This window comes from Erpetoichthys calabaricus, chromosome 13 (genome assembly GCF_900747795.2).
Source record: "Erpetoichthys calabaricus chromosome 13, fErpCal1.3, whole genome shotgun sequence".
Classification (NCBI taxonomy): Eukaryota; Metazoa; Chordata; class Cladistia; order Polypteriformes; family Polypteridae; genus Erpetoichthys; species Erpetoichthys calabaricus.
Window position 1 is genome coordinate 23,294,149 of NC_041406.2, and position 21,658 is coordinate 23,315,806.

Here is a 21,658-nt window from a genome sequence, read left to right on the forward strand (position 1 = left end):
AATATTAACAGTGCAACCACACAAAACACAGGCACAACACCTGATGGGTAATAAGAATAAACGGACACTCCGTATTAAAGGTTCGTCATCCTCACACGTGAAAACTATACAGCATAAGTGAATCATCACATTACAGTCATACATTATTAACAATTCAACCACAGAAAACGCTACGTATTAACAGTAAGTGCAATCCATTATCCATATTACTAACGCTAAACAAGGAAGAACTAATGGAGTTATGCTCACGGCTCTAAAACAATAGACCAGATACCACTGTTAACGCGACGGGCTATATTATGTCCAAAGAATATTGATGTTGATCACATAAATAACCAAGTCATTGCATTACTTCCTGGAGAAAGCCGCCTCTTTCTAAGTACTGACAAAGTTGATTCTGAAGACGAGATTGAACATCTTAATTTCCCCTTACAATATCTGAACACTATTAACCCAGCCGGATTACCACAACACAATCTTAACCTTAAAATCGGAACAATTGTCATGCTATTAAGAAACCTTAATACTAAACAAGGTTTATGCAATGGTACACGTTTAGTCGTCAACACCATGACAGACATTGTTATTGAAGCAAAAATACTTACAGGATCACATCCTAACAATACTGTTGTAATTCCTAGAATTGACCTTACAAGTTCTGCCCTTGAATTACCATTTACACTTGGGTGACACCAATTTCCCATTAAACCTGCATTTGCCATGACAATCAACAAATCCCAAGGACAGACCATGGACAAAGATGGCATATACAGTGGTGTGAAAAACTATTTGCCCCCTTCCTGATTTCTTATTCTTTTGCATGTTTGTCACACAAAATGTTTCTGATCATCAAACACATTTAACCATTAGTCAAATATAACACAAGTAAACACAAAATGCAGTTTGTAAATGGTGGTTTTTATTATTTAGGGAGAAAAAAAAATCCAAACCTACATGGCCCTGTGTGAAAAAGTAATTGCCCCCTGAACCTAATAACTGGTTGGGCCACCCTTAGCAGCAATAACTGCAATCAAGCGTTTGCGATAACTTGCAATGAGTCTGTTACAGCGCTCTGGAGGAATTTTGGCCCACTCATCTTTGCAAAATTGTTGTAATTCAGCTTTATTTGAGGGTTTTCTAGCATGAACCGCCTTTTTAAGGTCATGCCATAGCATCTCAATTGGATTCAGGTCAGGACTTTGACTAGGCCACTCCAAAGTCTTCATTTTGTTTTTCTTCAGCCATTCAGAGGTGGATTTGCTGGTGTGTTTTGGGTCATTGTCCTGTTGCAGCACCCAAGATCGCTTCAGCTTGAGTTGACGAACAGATGGCCGGACATTCTCCTTCAGGATTTTTTGGTAGACAGTAGAATTCATGGTTCCATCTATCACAGCAAGCCTTCCAGGTCCTGAAGCAGCAAAACAACCCCAGACCATCACACTACCACCACCATATTTTACTGTTGGTATGATGTTCTTTTTCTGAAACGCTGTGTTCCTTTTACGCCAGATGTAACGGGACATTTGCCTTCCAAAAAGTTCAACGTTTGACTCATCAGTCCACAAGGTATTTTCCCAAAAGTCTTGGCAATCATTGAGATGTTTCTTAGCAAAATTGAGATGAGCCCTAATGTTCTTTTTGCTTAACAGTGGTTTGCGTCTTGGAAATCTGCCATGCAGGCCGTTTTTGCCCAGTCTCTTTCTTATGGTGGAGTCGTGAACACTGACCTTAATTGAGGCAAGTGAGGCCTGCAGTTCTTTAGACGTTGTCCTGGGGTCTTTTGTGACCTCTCGGATGAGTCGTCTCTGCGCTCTTGGGGTAATTTTGGTCGGCCGGCCACTCCTGGGAAGATTCACCACTGTTCCATGTTTTTGCCATTTGTGGATAATGGCTCTCACTGTGGTTCGCTGGAGTCCCAAAGCTTTAGAAATGGCTTTATAACCTTTACCAGACTGATAGATCTCAATTACTTCTGTTCTCATTTGTTCCTGAATTTCTTTGGATCTTGGCATGATGTCTAGCTTTTGAGGTGCTTTTGGTCTACTTCTCTGTGTCAGGCAGCTCCTATTTAAGTGATTTCTTGATTGAAACAGGTGTGGCAGTAATCAGGCCTGGGGGTGGCTACGGAAATTGAACTCAGGTGTGATACACCACAGTTAGGTTATTTTTTAACAAGGGGGCAATTACTTTTTCACACAGGGCCATGTAGGTTTGGATTTTTTTTCTCCCTAAATAATAAACACCATCATTTAAAAACTGCATTTTGTGTTTACTTGTGTTATATTTGACTAATGGCTAAATGTGTTTGATGATCAGAAACATTTTGTGTGACAAACATGCAAAAGAATAAGAAATCAGGAAGGGGGCAAATAGTTTTTCACACCACTGTACCTCTCTGAGCGCGTATTTGGACATGGACAACTTTATGTAGCCTTCTCATGAGTTCGGCGTTCATCTGACATTAAAGTTAAAGTTATAAATACTCCAAACCAAGGAAAACTCATTCAAGGACAACAAACCATCTTTACTACAAATATTGTATATAAAGAGATATTCCAATAAATCTTTGTGATTTACCATACAATACGTTCTTTACTTCCTATATGCATCATCTACACCTTTACACTCTAATGTATCTCATGCATACATCAAACAATTTCGCGTTACCCAACACCAGGGGTTGGCGAGCGAAGCGAGCAGGGGGCGGAGCCTCCTAGTTTAATAATAATACTGCCAACCGGGATCCTGAGCTGTTTCGTCGTGTGGTGGGTGTGGCAACGTGCTGTACCAGTGCATGCTCCCCAACTTGACTTGACTTGACCCTACAGACTCATGAAGCTGAATGAATCTGCAAAGCCACCAGAAATTCCTTCCAATAATCTTTCAGAAGCCATTTCAACTTACCAGCCACCACCTGTAGACATCTTCAGGGAGGACACTGTTATTCTTTGTCATTAGTGGACTTAATGATTGGTTGAATCGTTCATCGAACCAGGGTGAGAGTCCCAGCTCTGAGATGCAGCGTTTACAGGCACAAGGCTTTTTGGGTAAGGAGGCCACCTTGAGAAGAAGGAAATATGGGGAGGCAGGATCGTGGAAGCTCAAGCTCCACAGGACAGTGGTCAGTGTCAAGACAATGAATATCAGAGTCAGGGTAGAAATCTTCAGGTTGATGTGTTTAAATCTTTGCAACAAGGGCATTTTAGGCTTGTGAAGCAAAAAAACGGGGGTCCAAGTGGAAAACTAGTCCTGCGTTCTCCGTCGACTGGGAGTTTGATTGGTGGTAAGCCTTTTCCTAGTTTTACACTCTTTGAGAAAATGAAATCATAATTAAAGAGTTTTGACTTTTTGGCTCCGATTAATTGCCAGCAGAAAAGGTCAACAACAATGGTTGCCACAGGAATAGAAGATTGAACGTCTCTCCGCTTGGATACACGTCAGGAAGCGTTCAGTACGAGAGTGCATTCCTCAGCAGCCCAGCGTGAAGTGCGCTTTGTAGTTTTGTTTTCCTCATACTGATCATGTGCAACAAAAAAAAAAAAAGTGGGAGAGAAAAAAAAAAAAGGCGGGCGCAGCAGTGCAAGCATCTAATTCTTCATTGTGGTTGAGATGCCATCCGTTCTGGCCGCAGATGAAAGGGACGATAAGAAAAAGACGGCTGTCAGCTCGAGTGGGCAGACATGGCAAGACACTCTGAATGGGACGAGGATTGGCGGCTAACCATTCACAGGATCACAGCAGCGTACGTGTGATAGGGAGACCACCTAAAGAGAAGAGAGACAAGAGACAAATCAGGTGGGTTAGTGGATTTGCTAGAACGAATCCATACGTGCCTTCATTTAGGGCTGAGAAGAGAAGGGAAATCAAGGACAGGACAGGAACCGACATTTGGCAAGATCTCCAGCCCTGGAGACACTACTGTCATATCAAAAACAATTTACAATATACAAAGGATAATAACTTATAGTTGCAGATAAATATAATTGGGATTGGGAAACATACCCATCCATGTGTAATATACACTGCTCAAAAAAATTAAAGGCACACTTATTAATCCGAGTATTGCATCAAATCAATGACACTTCTGGGCTATTGATCTGGTCAGTTAAGTAGCAGAGGGGCTTGTTCATCAGTTTCAGCTGCTTTGGTGCACTAGAGGGGCAACAATGAGAAGACCCCCAAAACAGGAATGAATGGCTTAACAGGTGGAGGGAGGCCACTGACATTTTTCCCTCCTCATCTGTTTTTTCACTTGTTTTACATTTGGCTACAGTCAGTGTCACTACTGGTAGTATGAGGAGATACCTTGACCCTACATAGGTGGCACAGGTAGTCCAACTTCTTCAGGATGGCACATCAAAACGTGTCATTGCCAGAAGGTTTGCTGTGTCTCCCAGCACAATCTCAAGGGCATGAAGGAGATTCCAGGAAACAGGCAGTTACTCTGGGAGAGCTCGACAAGGGCCCCTCGTAGAAGGTCCTTAACCCATCAGCAGGACTGACCGGTATCTGCTCCTTTGGGTAAGGAGGAACAGGATGAGCACTGTCAGAGCCTACAAAATGACCTCCAGCAGGCAGGCCAGTGGTGTGATTGTCTCTGACCAAACAATCAGAAACAGACTTCATGAGGGCGGCCTGAGGGTCCAATGCCCTCTAGTGGGCCCTGTGCTCACTGCCCAGCACTGTGGAGCCTGATTGGCATTTGCCATAGAATACCAGAATTGGCAGGTCCACCACTGGTGCCGTGTGCTTTTCACAGATGAGAGCACATGTGACAGATGTGAAAGGGTCTGGAGAAGCTGTGGAGAACGTTATGCTGCCTGTAACATCATTCAGCATGACCAGTTTGGTGGTGGGTCAGTGATGGTCTGGGAAGGCATATCCATGAAGGGACGCACAGACCTCTACAGGCTAGACAACGGCACCTTAACTGCCATTAGGTATTGGGATGAAATCCTTGGACCCATTGTCAGACCCTATGTTGGTGTGGTGGGTCCTGGGTTCCTCTTGGTGCACGACAATGCCCGGCCTCATGTGGCGAGAGTATGCAGGCAGTTACTGGAGGATGAAGGAGTTGATACCATTGAGTGGCCCACATGCTCACTCGCCTGACATCAATCCAACAGAACACCTCTGGGTGTGACATTATGTTTCGGTCCATCCAAACGCCGCCAGGTTGCACCTCAGACTGTCCAGGAGCTCAGAGATGCCCTGGTCCAGATCTGGGAGGAGATCCTCCAGGACACCATCCATCGTCTCATTAGAATGTTGTCAGGCATGCATACAAGCACATGGTGGCCATACAAACTACTAAGTATGAGTTGGAGTTGCTGCAATGAAATTTTGGCACAATGGACGAGCCTGCCGCATCATGTTTTCACTTTGATTTTCAGGGTGTCTTTGAATTCAGCCCTCTGCAGGTGATAATTTTTATTTCCATCTAATGATGTGGCATCCTTTTGTTCCTAACACATTACCCAGTCCATATTAGTAGATACAGTATATACAGCAGGAATATGTCCCATTGAGATCTGATGTGTTTCAATGTGTTCCTTTAATTTTTTTGAACAGTTTATATAATAGAACATAACAACATTAGAACATAAGAAATTTTGAGAAACAACAGGAGGCCATTCAGTCCATCAAGCTCATCTGTTTAGCTATTAACTAAGCTGTCCAGATATCTCCTTCCAGGTACTCCTTAAAGACTATAAAAAGTTTTCTGCTTCAATGACACTTGCAATATAACTTTTGTGAACCTTCAGAATCATAGGGCTGTAGCCCAACCAAGGCAAGAATCAATCCTACACGAGTGGTCAATCCTTCATGGCGCACACACACAAACACCTACACTAACTTGAGCCTGGGGCTGTCACCACATGACCTCACATACCTTACATAATTTCTGAGGAAAACCACAGCACTCCGAAAAATCCTACATGGATTAAAGGAGAATGTGTGACGGCATCAGTCAAGCAGAGAATTTGAACCCAGGGTGCTTGATATGCGAGGGTGCAGCACTAACACAGCTGAGCTGGCAAAAGGCTGTGTGCAGTCATGGCCCAAAGTTTGAAGAATGACACAAGTGTTGGTTTTCACGAAGTTTGCTGCTTCAGTGTTTTTAGGTCTTTCTGTCAGATGTTTCTATGGTAGACTGAAGTAGAATTACAAGCATTTCAGAAGTTTCAAAAGCTTTTATTGACCATGACATGAAGTTTATGCAGAGTCAATATTTGCAGTGTTGGCCCTCCTTTCTTTTTCAAGACCACTGCAATTCGCTCTGGCAGGCTGTCAATCAACTTCTGGGCCAAATCCTGACTGATGGCAGCCCCTTCTTGCATAACCAATGCTTGGAGTTTGTCATAATTGGTGGGTTTTTGTTTGTCCACCCGCCTCTTGAGGACTGACCACAAGTTCTCAATGGGATTAGGGTCTGGGGAGGTTTCTGGCTATGGATCCCAAATTTTGATGTTTTGTTCCCCAAGCCTCTTAGTTCTCACTTTTTCCTTATGGCCCAGTGCTCCACCATGCTGGACAAGGTCTTGTTGGTCACCAAACTGTTCTTGGATGTTTGGGAGAAGTTGCTCTCTGAGGATGTTTTGGTGCCATTCTTTATTCGTGGCTGTGTTCTTAGGTAAAACTGTGAGTGAGCCCACTGCCTTGGCTGAGAAGCAACCCCACGTGACATGAATGGTCTCAGGATACTGTTGGCGTAACACAGGACTGATGGTAGCACCACTCACCTTTTCTTTTTTCTGGATGCCCCAAATAATCAGAAAGGGGATTCATCACAGACAATGTCTTGACCACAGCAGTCCTCAGCAGTCCAATTCCTGGACCTTTTGCAGAATATCAGTCTGTCCCTCATGTTTCTCTTGGTTTCTTTGCTGCCCTTCTTGACACCCACCAGGCCATCCTCCAAAAGTCTTCGCCTCACTCACAACCTGCCTGCTGCCATTCCTGAGCAAGCTCTACACTGGCGGTGCCCCCCGATCCTGAGCTATGAATAAAGAATGGGGCCAAAACATCCTCTGAGAGCAACTTCTCACAACCATCCAAGAACAGTTTGGTGACCAAGGCCTTGTCCAGCATGATGGAGCACCGGGCCATAAGTAAAAGTGACAACTAAGTGGCTCGGGGAACAAAACATCGACATTTGGGGTCCATGGCCAGGAAACTCCCCACTGAGGACTTGTGGTTAATCCTCAACAGCTGGGTGGACAAATGAAAACCCACCAATTCTGACAAATGCCAAGCATTGGTTATGCAAGAAGGGGCTGCCATCAGTCAGGATTGGGCCTAAAAGTTGATTGACACCATGCCAGGGCGAATTGCAGAGGTCTTGAAAAAGAAAGAAGGGCCAACACTGTAAATATTGACTCTATATATAAACTAAATGTCATGGTCAATAAAAGCCTTTGAAACTTAGGAAATGCGTGTAATTCTACTTCAGTGTCCCATAGAAACATCTGACAGAAAGATCTAAAAACACAGAAACAGCAAACTTAGTGAAAACCAACACTTGTGTCATTCTCCAAACTTTGGGCCACGACTGTAGAGTGAATTCCCAGAGGATTCAGACCTCTTCACTTTCTGCAGCGCTGGATGGAAGGTGAGAACCCAGTGAGGTGCCAATCCGATGCACTCAAGCACACGCTGCCATACGTGTGGGGGGCAATTTAACCAAACATACGGTGGATTCAGAAAATATTCCAGTCCCTTCACTTTCTGCACAGTTTATTGTGTTGTAGATTTCATGTTAAATGGATACATTTGCCATTTTCGCCCATCAATTGTGGAAGTAAAATTAGACTTAGGGGTCACATAGTCACGAAGGTTTCCATATTGAAATATAGCATTCATCTTAAAGGGTTAATAAATGTCAGAAACCTGTTCAGGAATAACAGGAAACTAAATAAATGTCAAAGTCAACAAGTATAGAAACATGACTTAAGAGAGCAGATGTCCTGTATTCAACAAGATTGGACAGTTATTATGAACACACACGTTTCAAGAGTGGCGGATCAACCCAAAGGGTATGAAAAGAATAGAATTTTAGACAAGGAACTAGCTGTCCTCCACGGCTCCACCTGCGTAAGAGTGAAACATGACAAAAGTTTAAAAATCAATAAACAAACAGGTATGGCTAGGGAAGCGGAGCCAAGGTCCACTCCAACAAGTGGCGACAGGTGGACCGAGACTCAAACGGACACTTGCACGTGAGTGCCTCGGCCCACAACCTCTCTCTCGGATGCACACAAATAAATCGGTACGGCAAGCGAACTATGATACTTAGCGTGGTGAGAGAAGTCACAAAATCAACCGGAATGTTCACGCAAATTATAGAAAAAAAACCCGGTCTAAATCCGTTAAGTAGTTCTCTCATGAAAAGCAGACAGACAGACAGACAGATGTTGGATTTTATATATATATATATATATATATATAGATAGAGCTGCGGTGGGCTGGCACCCTGTCCAGGGTTTGTTTCCTGCCTTGCGCCCTGTGTTGGCTAGGATTGGCTCCAGCAGACCCCTGTGACCCTGTAGTTAGGATATAGCGGGATGGTTACTGGATGGATGGATGGATATAAATAGAGATTATAGGTAGTGGACCACCAAGGGGCGCACCAGCCGCCCCAGCCTGACACAGACAGACGTGAGACACAAGTATTGTGCACACTTTTTTTATTTTTCCTTCCCCCCCGTCACGGCACAAGGACACTCTTCCATTTCTCTTTTCTTCTCTCTCTTCGCCTCCATTCCTCCTGGCAAGCTTCGTCTTCTCCCACCCGACTCTGGCTCCCGGAGTAGTGGCTGCTGGCTCCTTTTCTGGTCACTGCTCTAAAAGGGTTAGAATGAAAACCTGCAGCCACTGTTCTAGAAGTTTAATTCTGGACCGCTCTAGGACAGTTAGTGACTTGCCCTGAAGCCACTTGTCACAGGAGGCTGGGGGTGGTACCCTGGGCGGGACGCCCAGGAGGACCAGAGCAGGGCTTACGCCAGTGGGGGCGACCGCCCTGGTGGCTTTGGGGACCACGGGAACAGAGCTTAGAAGCTCAACCCTATAGGGACCCGTGGTCACCGCCAGGGGGTGCCCCAATGCCTATGGAGCCCTGGCTCTCAGCACTTCCGCCACACCCGGAAGTGCTGGGGGGAAGAAGACCAGGGACACCTGGAGTGCTTCCGGGTGTGCAGCCGGTACACACTGGGGAGTGCACATCCGGGTGTGTATAAAAGGGGCCGCCTCCCTCCATTTGATGACTGGAGTGGGGTGGAAGAGGACGGCGCTCAGAGGAGAGGAGTGGAGGCGGACCTGAGAAAGAGAGAAGAGGCATTGTGAGGCCTGGACTTTGGGGTGATTAGTGCTGCGGCTTGCTGGGTTGCGTGTGTATTTCATTTATATATAATCTCTATATATAAAATTCTTTTCGCATTTGAAACGGAAATTACATATGACCACGCGATATGGAAATTACGTATGAAACGGAAATTACATATGACCAAGAAGTGCACCCCGCGTTGTCCTCTCCCAGCCCTCCTATCTGGACTGCAGCACTGAGCCATCGGCCGCCAGGCGCGTTCTGACAGAGAAGTTTTATTTATTCGTCCACGTGACTGTCACGGAAACAACACATTGTAACTTTTTTTTAGTTGGCCGTACTTGATAGTAGAAAAGATGAGGAAAACAGCTTTGCGTCTTTCTACTTTTTAACTGCGGCGAGCTGTAAACAACGTGCGTGAGAACAGTGGATGCTGGGAGGCGCGGAATGTCGGGCTGAGAGCTTCGCAGTTTCGGGCAGTGTCCTCTCTTCTCGCACTGTTTGTGACATTTCAAGTGTCCCGTCGGCTCCTGGGAGAATGGAAATCTTTGCGAATGAGTGTAATCGGTGGCATCGAAGCAGGACTCTGTTTGTAAATTGCCCTACACGACTACTTACTGTCCCTTAAGGTGAGTTCGGGTCACTAAAACCCCACAACATTCAAGGTTCCTTTTGTGATGAATTATTTTAAGAAGTAAATCACAGGCACGTAGTGCAAGGTTGTCAGGCAGAAATTTGGATGATCACATAGAAAATGTAATTTCTATACCACAGCGGTCGTGTAGCGCCTTTCACAAGGGATCTACTGCCGAGAGATGATCCAAATACATTTTAGCTGCTATTAGTACTACTTACCTGTTGTGTTATAGTGCCTTTAAAATGTAGTTTACCCCAAACAACTCCAGTTGTGCTCAATGTATCTTTACTTCTTAAATGTTAATGTTTTACTGTTTAATAACTTATAGACTACATTTTATTTTTTTCCCTTGCACTCAGTGAGCGAAGCCATTGGGTAATCAACTAGTTGTAAATAAACGTATGTTGGGTGCTTAAATCATGTCTACCTGTCTGTGTCCGGGCTGTTCCCCACAAACTCTAAGCATTGACCTGGCTATATGCTTCAAGTCATTGTCATGCTGAAAGGGGACCCGTCACCACAGACCGAGGTTGTGTGCACTCTGATGGAGGTTTTCTTCAACGAGCTCTTTGGATTTGGCTCCATTCAGCCTCCCCTCAATTCTGACCGGTCTCCCTGTCCCTACTGCTGAGAAGCACCCCCATAGCATGATGCTCCCACCATCATACTTCCCCTTAAGAATGGTTGTTTTGTAGTGTAAAAGTTGTCCGGAAAAGGCACTTTAATCTCTTCTTTTTTGCATTGGTGGACAAGCTAACTCTGACAATACCTAAACTGTTAGCCTTGATTCACACTCATGTCCTGCCAAACTACCAACTCAACATTCGCTCAGCACAGAAAAAGCTCAAATACAAAGCAAGAATATCTCAACCCTGGCCAAGGCTCTTGTACCCCAACTTCGATGCTTTACCGGGGGGCCATTCCGCTCATGAGGCGTCCCTGCCGGGATTCGTTTACGTGTCGATCCGTCTTTAGATTGAAAGGGCTGCACTTCAGAATAAACCGGCAAGAGACAGGAACGGCTACTCCCGTCGGGCTTTCGTATCCCGATGGCTGCCTTTGAAAGGGCTACACGGCCTAACCAAAGCCAAAGGGGCCAATCACTAATCCTGACACTACAATACCTACAGGGACACAAGTTTATTTTATTAACAATCATCAGCCATTGCTAAATGACAGTAAACAACAGGACAACTTTAGCAAAGCAATACTCCGACTGTTTCAGTCTTTAACGATGTTCATTTGAAGGAGAGAGCAGGTGTAAATGTTAAAGATAGGAAAACATACAACCTGAATGACTCAAAGCAGCGTCTCACAGCCAGCTTTGTTTCAGACGGCCATGGCTTTGGTTGTTGTTTAATTTGGTTTCTTAATGCTTGGGTGGTTGTTTCTCTTGCTCTTCTCCTAGTCGTTGGCAGTCACATATGATGTCTCTCTGGTAGCACCTTTTGAAAATCCTTTTGAATTTATAGGGTCTTGCTGACTGCCCCATTTCACAATACAAACCTGCCTTACGTAAGATATTGCATCAGTTTGGGACAACCAATAAGCACACATGGCCTGGTTGATTGTTAATTTATTTTTGGCTAGAAATGAAACATGTTCATCTTAAAGTCCCAAGCCTCCATTTTATACATTCTTACGAGCGCACACACACACACACTGGTCACTTTATCTACAGTAAGCTTAAACATACACACACTCTAATAAAGAATGACTCTCCTTAACAATTTATACTTTCCCAGAATTCCTACGTCTATTTTGCATACACCCTATAATTTTAATCTTCTTCCAAAGTCTGGCAGTGTTGGGGAACTACCTCATGAATATTAATGAGCTAATGAGGTCATTGGCACTGCCTGCCCTTTCAGTTTCAGAACACTTCCTACGTGAGCTCTGAGCCCACAAGTTGACCGTCATTATTTAACTCTTTCAGGGCTGATGTCGACTTTTGTCAAACGGAGGAGTTGACAATGGTAATCAACTGTAAACTGTGACAAAACCAGCCATTACATTGGACTCTCGTTGCTAGAAGGAAAGGTAGATTTGACTGAGATTCCCTGCGCTCACGTGAGTAGCAAGGCGCACGCAATGGCAAAAATGGCACTGACATCTGGCGAGAAATTAAAGCGAATGCGAAAAGCAAAATACTTCATGGACAACGTCTTGTCTATTACCTCTGAACTGGACTATGACTTGTTGGACTCCGATTTTGATACAAGCAATCGAAAACGAATGCGAGGTTTCAGCTTCAGCTGATCAGTCCCCAGCTAGCTGTGGTACTGACAGTGTTTGCCAGGGTGGACTGCCACTTAACAATGATAAGAGATTGTAAGCGCTATATAAACAACAACAACAACAACAACATTTATTTATATAGCACATTTTCATACAAAAAGTAGCTCAAAGTGCTTTACATAATGAAGAGAAGAAAAATAAAAGACAAAATAAGAAATTAAAATAAGACAACATTAATTAACATAGAAAGGAGTAAGGTCCGATGGCCAAGGTGGACAGAAAAAACAAAAAAAAAACTCCAGAAGGCTGGAGAAAAAAATAAAATCTGTAGGGGTTCCAGGCCACGAGACCACCCAGTCCCCTTTGGGCATTCTACCTAACATAAATGACATAGTCCTCTTTGTAGTTCGGGCTTTTCACGGAGTCACTTAATGCTGATGGTCATACAGACTTCTGGCTTTTAATCCATCCATCATTGTTGGAACATCATGGTGCTTTGGGTAGATGGTGGTGGCGCACGCCACCACCAACAGGACACCGGAAAAGGAAACAGTAATGAATTATTATTATTATTAGATTATAATGCACTGCAACCGTGACCGCCGCTGCTGCTGTCCCAGCCATGCGAAGACAGCCTGGCAGCAAGCCTGCCACTCATTCTTGGCAAACTGCCAGCCACAGCATGCAGCAACAGACGTTTTACGTTGGTTTCTGTGTGAAACCATCCTTTTTTGGAAAACATATTCAGCCCTCAGAGTTAATTTGTGTGTTTTATTAAGGTCTGCGTTTTTTTTTTAGAACCAGTAACGGCACACTTGACTTGAGCGTACTCCGTTGAGCCTTGACCTTCAGTTCCTCGAGCAATTCTCTTTTGCTCTGCGTCAGCCTGTCGTAAATGCTGAGTGCGTCTCTGTACATTTGTCATTCGTTTGCTCCGAGGTTGATGCGCTTGCTGCTTCCTGAGCAGCTCTTCTTGTCTCCATTCTAGCTGCACGCTTCTTCTCTTCTCCCGTCGGCATCTTTTCGCGTTAAAACTGATTAAGTCAGTGTTTGAGTTGCAATTACTTAGTACGTTTTCCTTAATTTTTCACTTGAGGTGGCACTTAAGTCTTCAATCTGCCTCAAGAATGATTTAAGGTAGGGGAAGTGACGGCGAAGGTGGTAAGGATGTGAACGGCGCCCGTATGCATGTGCCACACGCCCACCCTGTTGACCTCTGCTGAGAGTTGATTCTACAATAAAATAATATGAAAATAAAAAGGAATAATTCCAAAACTCTTCGCTTTTAATATAAAGCTGTAGTGCAGAGTTTCAGCCTAGTATATGTGTACCAAATTTCAGGCTACCGATTATTTCATTTTTGACTTTGACCTTCCTGGGTTGTCTTTGACCTTGGAGGTCAATCATCACCCTGAAAGCGGACAGTAGAGGTCACGTAGTATATGAGTACCAAATTTCAGGTCAATAGGTCTAGCGGTTTGTGAGCTACAGGTGATTTAAAATCCTGTACAGACAAACAGACAGCCATGGTAGCGTATTATAGAAGACGAGTAACGGTGCACTGCACGATAACATGCAGTGAATCCACTTGACTTTAGCATTCTAGTTTTCACTAGGGGGCATCGCCCCTTGTTCGCTTCGCTCGCCAACCCCCTGTGCCTGCTTTGCTTCCGCAGTTTCAGATGCACGTTGTAGGCGCCTATGTTCATTGTATTTGTCCATGCTGGCGCGTATTTGTAGCTCTGTTAGTCGAGCTGTTTGGTTCTGGAGCCGAGACAGTTTTGCTTCTGTGGTTTCAGATGCACGTAGTAGGCGCCCACGTTTATTTTCTTTATCCATGCGGGCTCGTGGTTGTAGCTCCGTTAGTCGAGCTGGTTTGTACAATCCCATGCAGCACATTATTCCTAACTTCACTCCACAGTAGTGCCACTCACAATATGGCGGTGACGCCTGCACCTTCACTCCACAGTAGTGCCACTCACAATATGGCGGTGACGCCTGCACCGTCCGTACTATGTCGGGTTTCACTATGCTGTGTAGGCGCCTTTGCCTTTTGTACTTTCCCGCGCCTTCTGTTCTATCTTTGTGGACCTGTGGGGCCTCCGTAGCCTCTTCCGTTTGAATCTGGGCTGCAGTGTAGAATCCTCTTTTTTGTGTGGCTGTGTTGGTAGTCGTTAGCTATAGGCGCGTTGTTGCTTCATTTCTCATTCACGTCAAGAGCTCTTTCGTTTTTGAGCGGTGACTCCTTCGTGCGCGGTGGATCACACTTCGCTGGCGGTTTATGAGACGCGCGCTGTCGGCGCCTGCGCAGTACGTCTCCTGCGTCCATCGCCGTGTACCTGGGTCCATTCTCGGTTAGTAATATGGATCCTCGTTCTTTCTCTGTACATTTATCATTCGTTTGCTCAGAGGTTGAGGCGCTTGCTGCTTCCTGAGCAGCTCTTCTTTTCTCCACCCTAATGGCCCACTTCTTCTCTTCTTCCGTCGGCATCTTTTCACGTTAAAACTGATTAAGTCAGTGTTTGAGTTGCAATTACTTAGTACATTTTCTTTAATTTTTCACTTCAGCTGGCACTTAAGTCATCAATCTGCCTCAATAATGATTTAAGATATGAAGAGGTAGGGGAAGTGACGGTGAAGGTGGTAGGGATGAGAACGGCGCACAGTTGCATTGCTGCCCGCTGCCGAGAGTTGATTCTACAATAAAATAAAATCAAAATAAAAAGAGGAATAAAAATCATCACCCTGAAAGCAGACAGTAGAGGTCACGTAGTATATGTGTACCAAATTTCAGGTCAATAGGTCAAGCGGTTTGCAAGTTACAGGTGATTTAAAATCCTGGACAGACAAACAGACAGCCACGGCAGCGTATTATAGAAGAAGACTAGCTGTGTAAGCATCACGGGGTCCTAGAAACTACTGAATCTTCAGAAAAAAAATGAAATGTCGAGATGTCAGGTAATTGAAAGTTTCTTCGGAGCTTTCGTTTTGCCGACGTGCTTGCATCGGTTGTGCGTTAGCGGCTAAGCGACTGTCTTTCTTCTGAGGTTTCGTTTTGCCGATGTGCTCGTCTCGCTCCTGTATTAGCCGCTAAGAGAGTGACTCTTTCTTCAGAGGTTTCACTTTGTCGCCGTGCTGGCCTTGCTTGCGTATCCTCGGAGGTGGAGCCCTTACCCCGACTCCACCTCTCACTTCCGGGCTGGACACACAGACAGACAGACACACTTCCATGCGTCGACATTTATATATAAGAAGATTATTTAACTCTTTGAGGGCTGAATATTTTTTCCAAAAAACTCAGTTTTCTGAAAAGCACACAATGCACTAGTTTCACACATAAAATCAACATAAAACGTCTGTTGCTACATGCTGTGGTTGCTGTTGGCGCCTGTTCGCCATCTCTGGCAGTAGTGGCTGCACAGGGGCGGCTTGATGGTCAGCAGGAATGCATGGCGGGCTGGCTACCTCTCTGTCTTCGCACAGCAGGTGGGCAACGGTGACAGGTGCAGTGAGATGCAATATGGTTTGTACCTCTTGTCATCATAAGTGGTGGTCCTCCTAGGCAAACGCTGCTGTAGGCACATTAGCTACACGACCGTGTTCAGCACGACGATCAGCTGGTGCCCGATAGGCTGATGCTGGTACCTCACTTTCATTTTCGATATCCATCTCCAGATCACTTGCATCAAACTCAGAGCCTGATTCAGTGATAATACGTAAAACATCCATGGAGTATTTTGCTTTAGTCACGCCAGATGGCGATGCCATTTTAGAGGCTGTTTACTCTTTACTACTCATTCACGTACAGGGAATCGAGATCAAATCAACAAAGCTACATAACTTTACTTCAAGCAAAGAGAGTTGAACTAAAACGTAAGGGCGAGTTTTGTTGCAATTTACAGTTGATTATCGTCCTCTACTCCTGAATTTTGACAAAAGTCAACATCAGCCCTGAAAGAGTTAATTAGGCATTGATTCTTGTCGTTAATTAAACTCGTTCTTTAATTCCATGGCTTGTTGCTGCTCTCATTGTGCAATAGCAGACATTTCTGAAATTGCTGATTTTCTCTTTTCTAAGAGCTCTGTTAAAATGTTTTGTGGACCTGAGCAGATCAACATTCCTGAGACCTTCACCTTTCTTTATTTTCAGATATTATATGATGGACACCAGTTGTTTTGGCTCACTTTGTATCGTGCTAAATAAGGAAAAAGAAACAATTGAGGGGTCTGAGTCTTCAAGAGGCGGCACGGTGGCACAGTGGTAGCGCTGCTGCCTCGCAGTTAGGAGACCTGGGTTTGCTTCCCGGGTCCTCCCTGCGTGGAGTGTGCATGTTCTCCCCGTGTCTGTGTGGGTTTCCTCTGGGTACCCCGGTTTCCTCCCACCGTCCAAAGACATGCAGGTTAGGTGGATTGGCGATTTTAAATTGTCCCTAGTGTGTGCTTGGTGTGTGGGTGTGTTTGTGTGTGTCCTGTGGTGGGTTGGCACCCTGCCCAGGATTGGTTCCTGCCTTGTGCCCTGTGTTGGCTGGGATTGGCTTCAACAGACCCCCGTGACCCTGTGTTTGGATTCAGCGGGTTGGAAAATGGATGGATGGATGGAGTCTTCAAGAGCAAGTCAGTTAAAATGAATTCAAAAGAAGTTAAATTAGCAGCTGTGGAATATAACGTGACCACAGACAAATACCGAGACACAAGTCCCAAAAACACACGCTTTTAATTCTTCTTCTGCCTTTATACAACACAATGCACAACTCAGCCACAAATTATTCAGTCCCTTTTTTCTCTCTTCTCTCTTTTCTGCCACGTTCACTCCTGTCCCGTAGGCTCCGTCCTCTTCCACCCGAATCCGGCTCCTCGAATGGAGTGAGGCGGCCCCTTTTATAATGCACCCGGTTGTGCTCCAGGTTACTTCCTGGTAAGGTGGAAGTGCTGCCTTGGGCACCCTGAAGCACTCCGAGTGTACTTGGTTCCTGTTCCAGAAGCACTTCCTGGTGTGGTGGAAGTGCTGCAGTCCAAGGCTCCGTAGTCATCTGGGCACCCCCCGGCGGTGGCCACGATGCAGACCAGGGCGGCTGCCCTGTCGTGTCCCGGGGGAGGTATTGTCCCTCTCCCGGTCCTTGCATCTTCCGGGCGTCCGCCACACAGCTGTTTTTGAAAACCTGCAGCCACTGCGACCCTCCAGGACTTGAGTTTGAGATCTCTGCCATAGGCCATTGTGAACGTGTTGCATTTTTTTCTGCTTCCTCTGTAGAGGTAAAGATGTAATGCTTGCCCTGAAAGTCCACTATCAGTTTGGCAGGATCCAAGAGGCTGTATCTGATCTAGACTTCAGGTTCTATCCGTTGCCGTTACGGTGTCATTTTCGAATCGCCTTTACTTTTTTGATGTACCATGGATAGAAGACAGCTGTGTGCCAGTAAAATTCTGCGCCATCTTCAGCACTCTCTGTAGTGCCCTGTGGCTGTGAGCTGAGCAGATGCCACACTAGGAGGGTCACTCTGCCAGCAGGTTCGGATTCTAAATGGAGACATCCAAGCTTTCTGAAGAAGTGCCGGTATCCGTGAGCCTTCCTGATGGGAGCTGAGACGTGTGGCATTCTTCTTCTCAGCCTCTACCTGAGCTGTCTGCCCATATCCCCTCATTGTGACACAAAGGCTGCTTTTCTCGCTGCTTGGCACCACAGCCTGCAGCTGTCTAATCTGAGCCCATTGGTTTGCCAGAAGCTAATTGATCCGAGTACTGTTAGCCCATCAATTTCACATTCCCCTTTGGGACTTTCTCCACATAATATTCAATGCAATTCAAACATAAATGACCGTGAATAAATAATTCGTGTCATTTCAAGGGTCTGAATACAATCGAGACAAAACAGCCCATCCACGTGATTTTATTTTATCGCCTCAGTCCTCTTTGCAGCCGCCGCCACGTACATTAAAATGCGTGTGTGGGATGTTCTCACAAAAAAGCATCAGAGGAGTTCAAATCAAAGTAAACAAAAACTGAAAAACTGTGCGCTTATGAAATGGCAGCATAACTCCGTCTAGAATTGACAGCCTTTTTTTGTTTACTTCCATTTGATATAAAAATAATTTTAAAAATAGTCAATTGAGAAGTAATGTTTTTGAGTGATTTACTGTTTTGGATGTTCATATGCAGTTGTTCATCCCCTTAGTTGAGGATTTAATAAGGTCAGACCGTTATAATATCAGTCCAGTTGTGGCCATGAATTTATCAGCATGTGTAAAGGTCACCCAATTTTAGTGAAATAAGAATATAAAAGGAATTGACTTTGCTAATATCAGATATCGGCACTGCAGGGTGTTTTGAGAGCACCAAGCAGGCTGCGAATGTCAGAGTTCTCGTGAGTGACTGACTGCCATTGTTGACCTTTAAGATTTGAGTTCAGCCTTCATGAAAATTACATTCTCGCCAGATAAATTCTGGACATGTATTGCACATTATCACTACAAACCACTTCAATTTGAAATGACCTTTTTAAAAACACATTTGGAGATTTCTTTTTTTTTTTTTATTTTTGAATAATCCTCTTGAGGGTCAGGATTGTGAGGAAGATGACTAGGAGTCCTGGGAGATGGAATTGAGGGGAATCCTCTTCTGTCAAGGGGGCTAAAGAGAACAAGTAACGTTCAGTGGAGTGTCAATCAATCAATCAATCAATCAGTGGACTGTTACCCCACACTTCACTTGATATACAGTCAGGTCCGGAGGGATTTGGACAGGGACACCATCTTCATAATTGTGGCTCTGTGTGCCATCACAATGGATTTGAAATGACACGATCAAGATGTTCTTTTAATTCCACTGTGCTGCTGCTCCTATTGTGCAATAGCAGACATTTCCGAAATTGTTGATTTTCAGTCAGTCAGTCTCCAACCCGCTGAATCCGAACACAGGGTCACGGGGGTCTGCTGGAGCCAATCCCAGCCAACACAGGGTGCAAGGAAGGAACAAATCCCAGGCAGGGCGCCAGCCCACTGCGCAGCTAGGTGGCGTGCGCCACCACCATCTACCCAAAGCACCATGATGTTCCAACAATGATGGATGGATTAAAAGCCAGAAGTCTGTATGACCATCAGCATCAAGTGACTCCGTGGAAAACCCGAACTACAAAGAGGACTATTTCATTTATGTTAGGTAGAATGCCCAAAGGGGACTGGGCGGTCTCGTGGCCTGGAACCCCTACAGATTTTATTTTTTTCTCCAGCCTTCTGGAGTTTTTTTTTGTTTTTTCTGTCCACCCTGGCCATCGGACCTTACTCCTTTCTATGTTAATTAATGTTGTCTTATTTTAATTTCTTATTTTGTCTTTTATTTTTCTTCTCTTCATTATGTAAAGCACTTTGAGCTACTTTTTGTATGAAAATGTGCTATATAAATAAATGTTGTTGTTGTTGTTGTTGTGGTGCATATGTAAAATTCATGTCCTCCAGTCACCTCACAGATACATAACTTAATAATTCATGCATTATTTTATACGTATGTATATATAGTTAACTAGCCGTCCCCCGCTGCTTCACCCACGTAGTAGTGAAACAGGACAGCGAGGAGGGCTCTGCCCGGCTCCCCATTCCTGACGTCATGCTTCCCCCTCCCCTCGCTCCTGCATGTGAACTACAACCCCAATTCCAATGAAGTTGGGACGTTGTGTAAAATGTAAATAAAAACAGAATACAATGATTTGCAAATCCTTTTCAACCTATATTCAATTGAATACACTACAAAGACAAGATATCGTATGTTCAAACTGATGAACTTTATTGTTGTTTTGCAAATCTTCACTCATTTTGAATTTGATGCCTGTAACACGTTCCAAGTAAGCTGGGACAGGGGCATGTTTACCACTGTGTTATATCACCTTTCCTTTTAACAACACTCAATAAGCGTTTGGGAACTGAGGACACTAATTGTTGAAGCTGTGTAGGTGGAATTCTTTCCCATTCTTGCTTGATGTACAACTTTAGTTGCTCAACAGTCCGGGGTCTCCGTTGTCGTATTTTACACTTCATAATGCGCCACACATTTTCAATGGGAGACAGGTGTGGACTGCAGGCAGGCCAGTCTAGTACCCGCACTCTTTTACTATGAAGCCACACTGTTGTAACACATGCTGAATGTGGCTTCGCATTGTCCTGCTGAAATAAGCAGGGACGTCCCTGAAAAAGACGTCGCTTGGATGGCAGCATATGTTGCTCCAAAACCTGTATGTACCTTTTAGCATTAATGGTGCCTTCACAGATGTGCAAGTTACCCATGCCATGGGCACTAATACACTCCCATACCATCACAGATGCTGGCTTTTGAACTTTGCGCTGGTAACAATCCGGATGGTCCTTTTCCTCTATGGCCCGAGGGACATGACGTCCATGATTTCCAAAAACAATTTGAATTGTGGACTCGTCAGACCACAGCACACTTTTTCACTTTGCATCAGTCCATCTCAGATGAGCTCAGGCCCAGAGAAGCCGGCAGTGTTTCTGGGTGCTGTTGATATATGGCTTTCGCTTTGCATGGTAGAGTTTTAACTTACACTTGTAGATGTAGCGACAAACTGTGTTAACTGACAATGGTATTCTGAGGTATTCCTGACCCCATGTGGTAATATCCTTTACAGAATGATGTTAGTTTTTAATGCAGTGCCGCCTGAGGGATCGAAGGTCACGGGCATCCAGTGTTGGTATTCGGCCTTGCCGCTTACGTGCAGAGATTTCTCCAGATTATCTGAATCTTTTGATGAAATTATGGACAGTAGATGATGAAATCCCTAGATTCCTTGCAATTGTACGTTGAGAAACGTTGTTCTTAAACAGCTGGACTATTTGCCCACGCAGTTGTTCACAAAGTGGTGAACCTCGCCCCATCCTTGCTTGTGAACGACTGAGCCTTTTGGGGATGCTCCTTTTATACCCAATCATGACAAACACCTGTTTCCAATTAACCTGTTCACCTGTGGAATGTTCAAAACAGGTGTTTTTTTTGAACATTCCTCAACTTTCCCAGTCTTTTGCTGCGCCTGTCCCAGCTTTTTTGGAACGTGTTGCAGGCATCAAATTCAAAATGAGCGAAGATTTGCAAAACAATAAAGTTTATCAGTTTGAACATTCGATATCTTGTCTTCGTAGTGTATTCAATTGAATATAGGTTGAAAAGGATTTGCAAATCATTGTATTCTGTTTTTATTTACGTTTTACACAACGTCCCAACTTCATTGGAATTGGGGTTGTATGTTCTTAAAGCGATGAGAGAAGTCGCAAAATCAACCAGAATGTTCAAGCAAATTCTAGAAAAAAGCCCGATCTAAATCTGTTAAGAAGTTGTCTCTTTTGCTAGGTAGCAGAGGTAAGGAACGCTCCGAGGCTGGCACGTGAGTGAGGAGGGTCCCGCCCCCCTCCCCTCAGCCCGCTGTTTCTCTCGGATTCGCGCAAATAAATTGGTACCACAAG

At 44.7% G+C, this 21,658-nt stretch overlaps 1 protein-coding gene across 3 annotated transcripts in view; it reads right to left on the minus strand.

Moving 5' to 3' along the window:
• LOC114664049 (CMP-N-acetylneuraminate-beta-galactosamide-alpha-2,3-sialyltransferase 1-like) overlaps positions 1-21,658 on the minus strand; it is a 400,960-nt gene that overhangs the window by 100,075 nt on the left and 279,227 nt on the right. For all 3 annotated transcript variants that reach the window (XM_028818032.2, XM_051936015.1, XM_028818033.2), the window contains one exon: positions 2,905-3,764. In XM_028818032.2, the coding sequence (XP_028673865.1) occupies positions 2,905-3,201 (297 nt within the window). In that variant the 5' untranslated portion in view covers positions 3,202-3,764. The remainder of the gene's footprint in view (positions 1-2,904; positions 3,765-21,658) is intronic.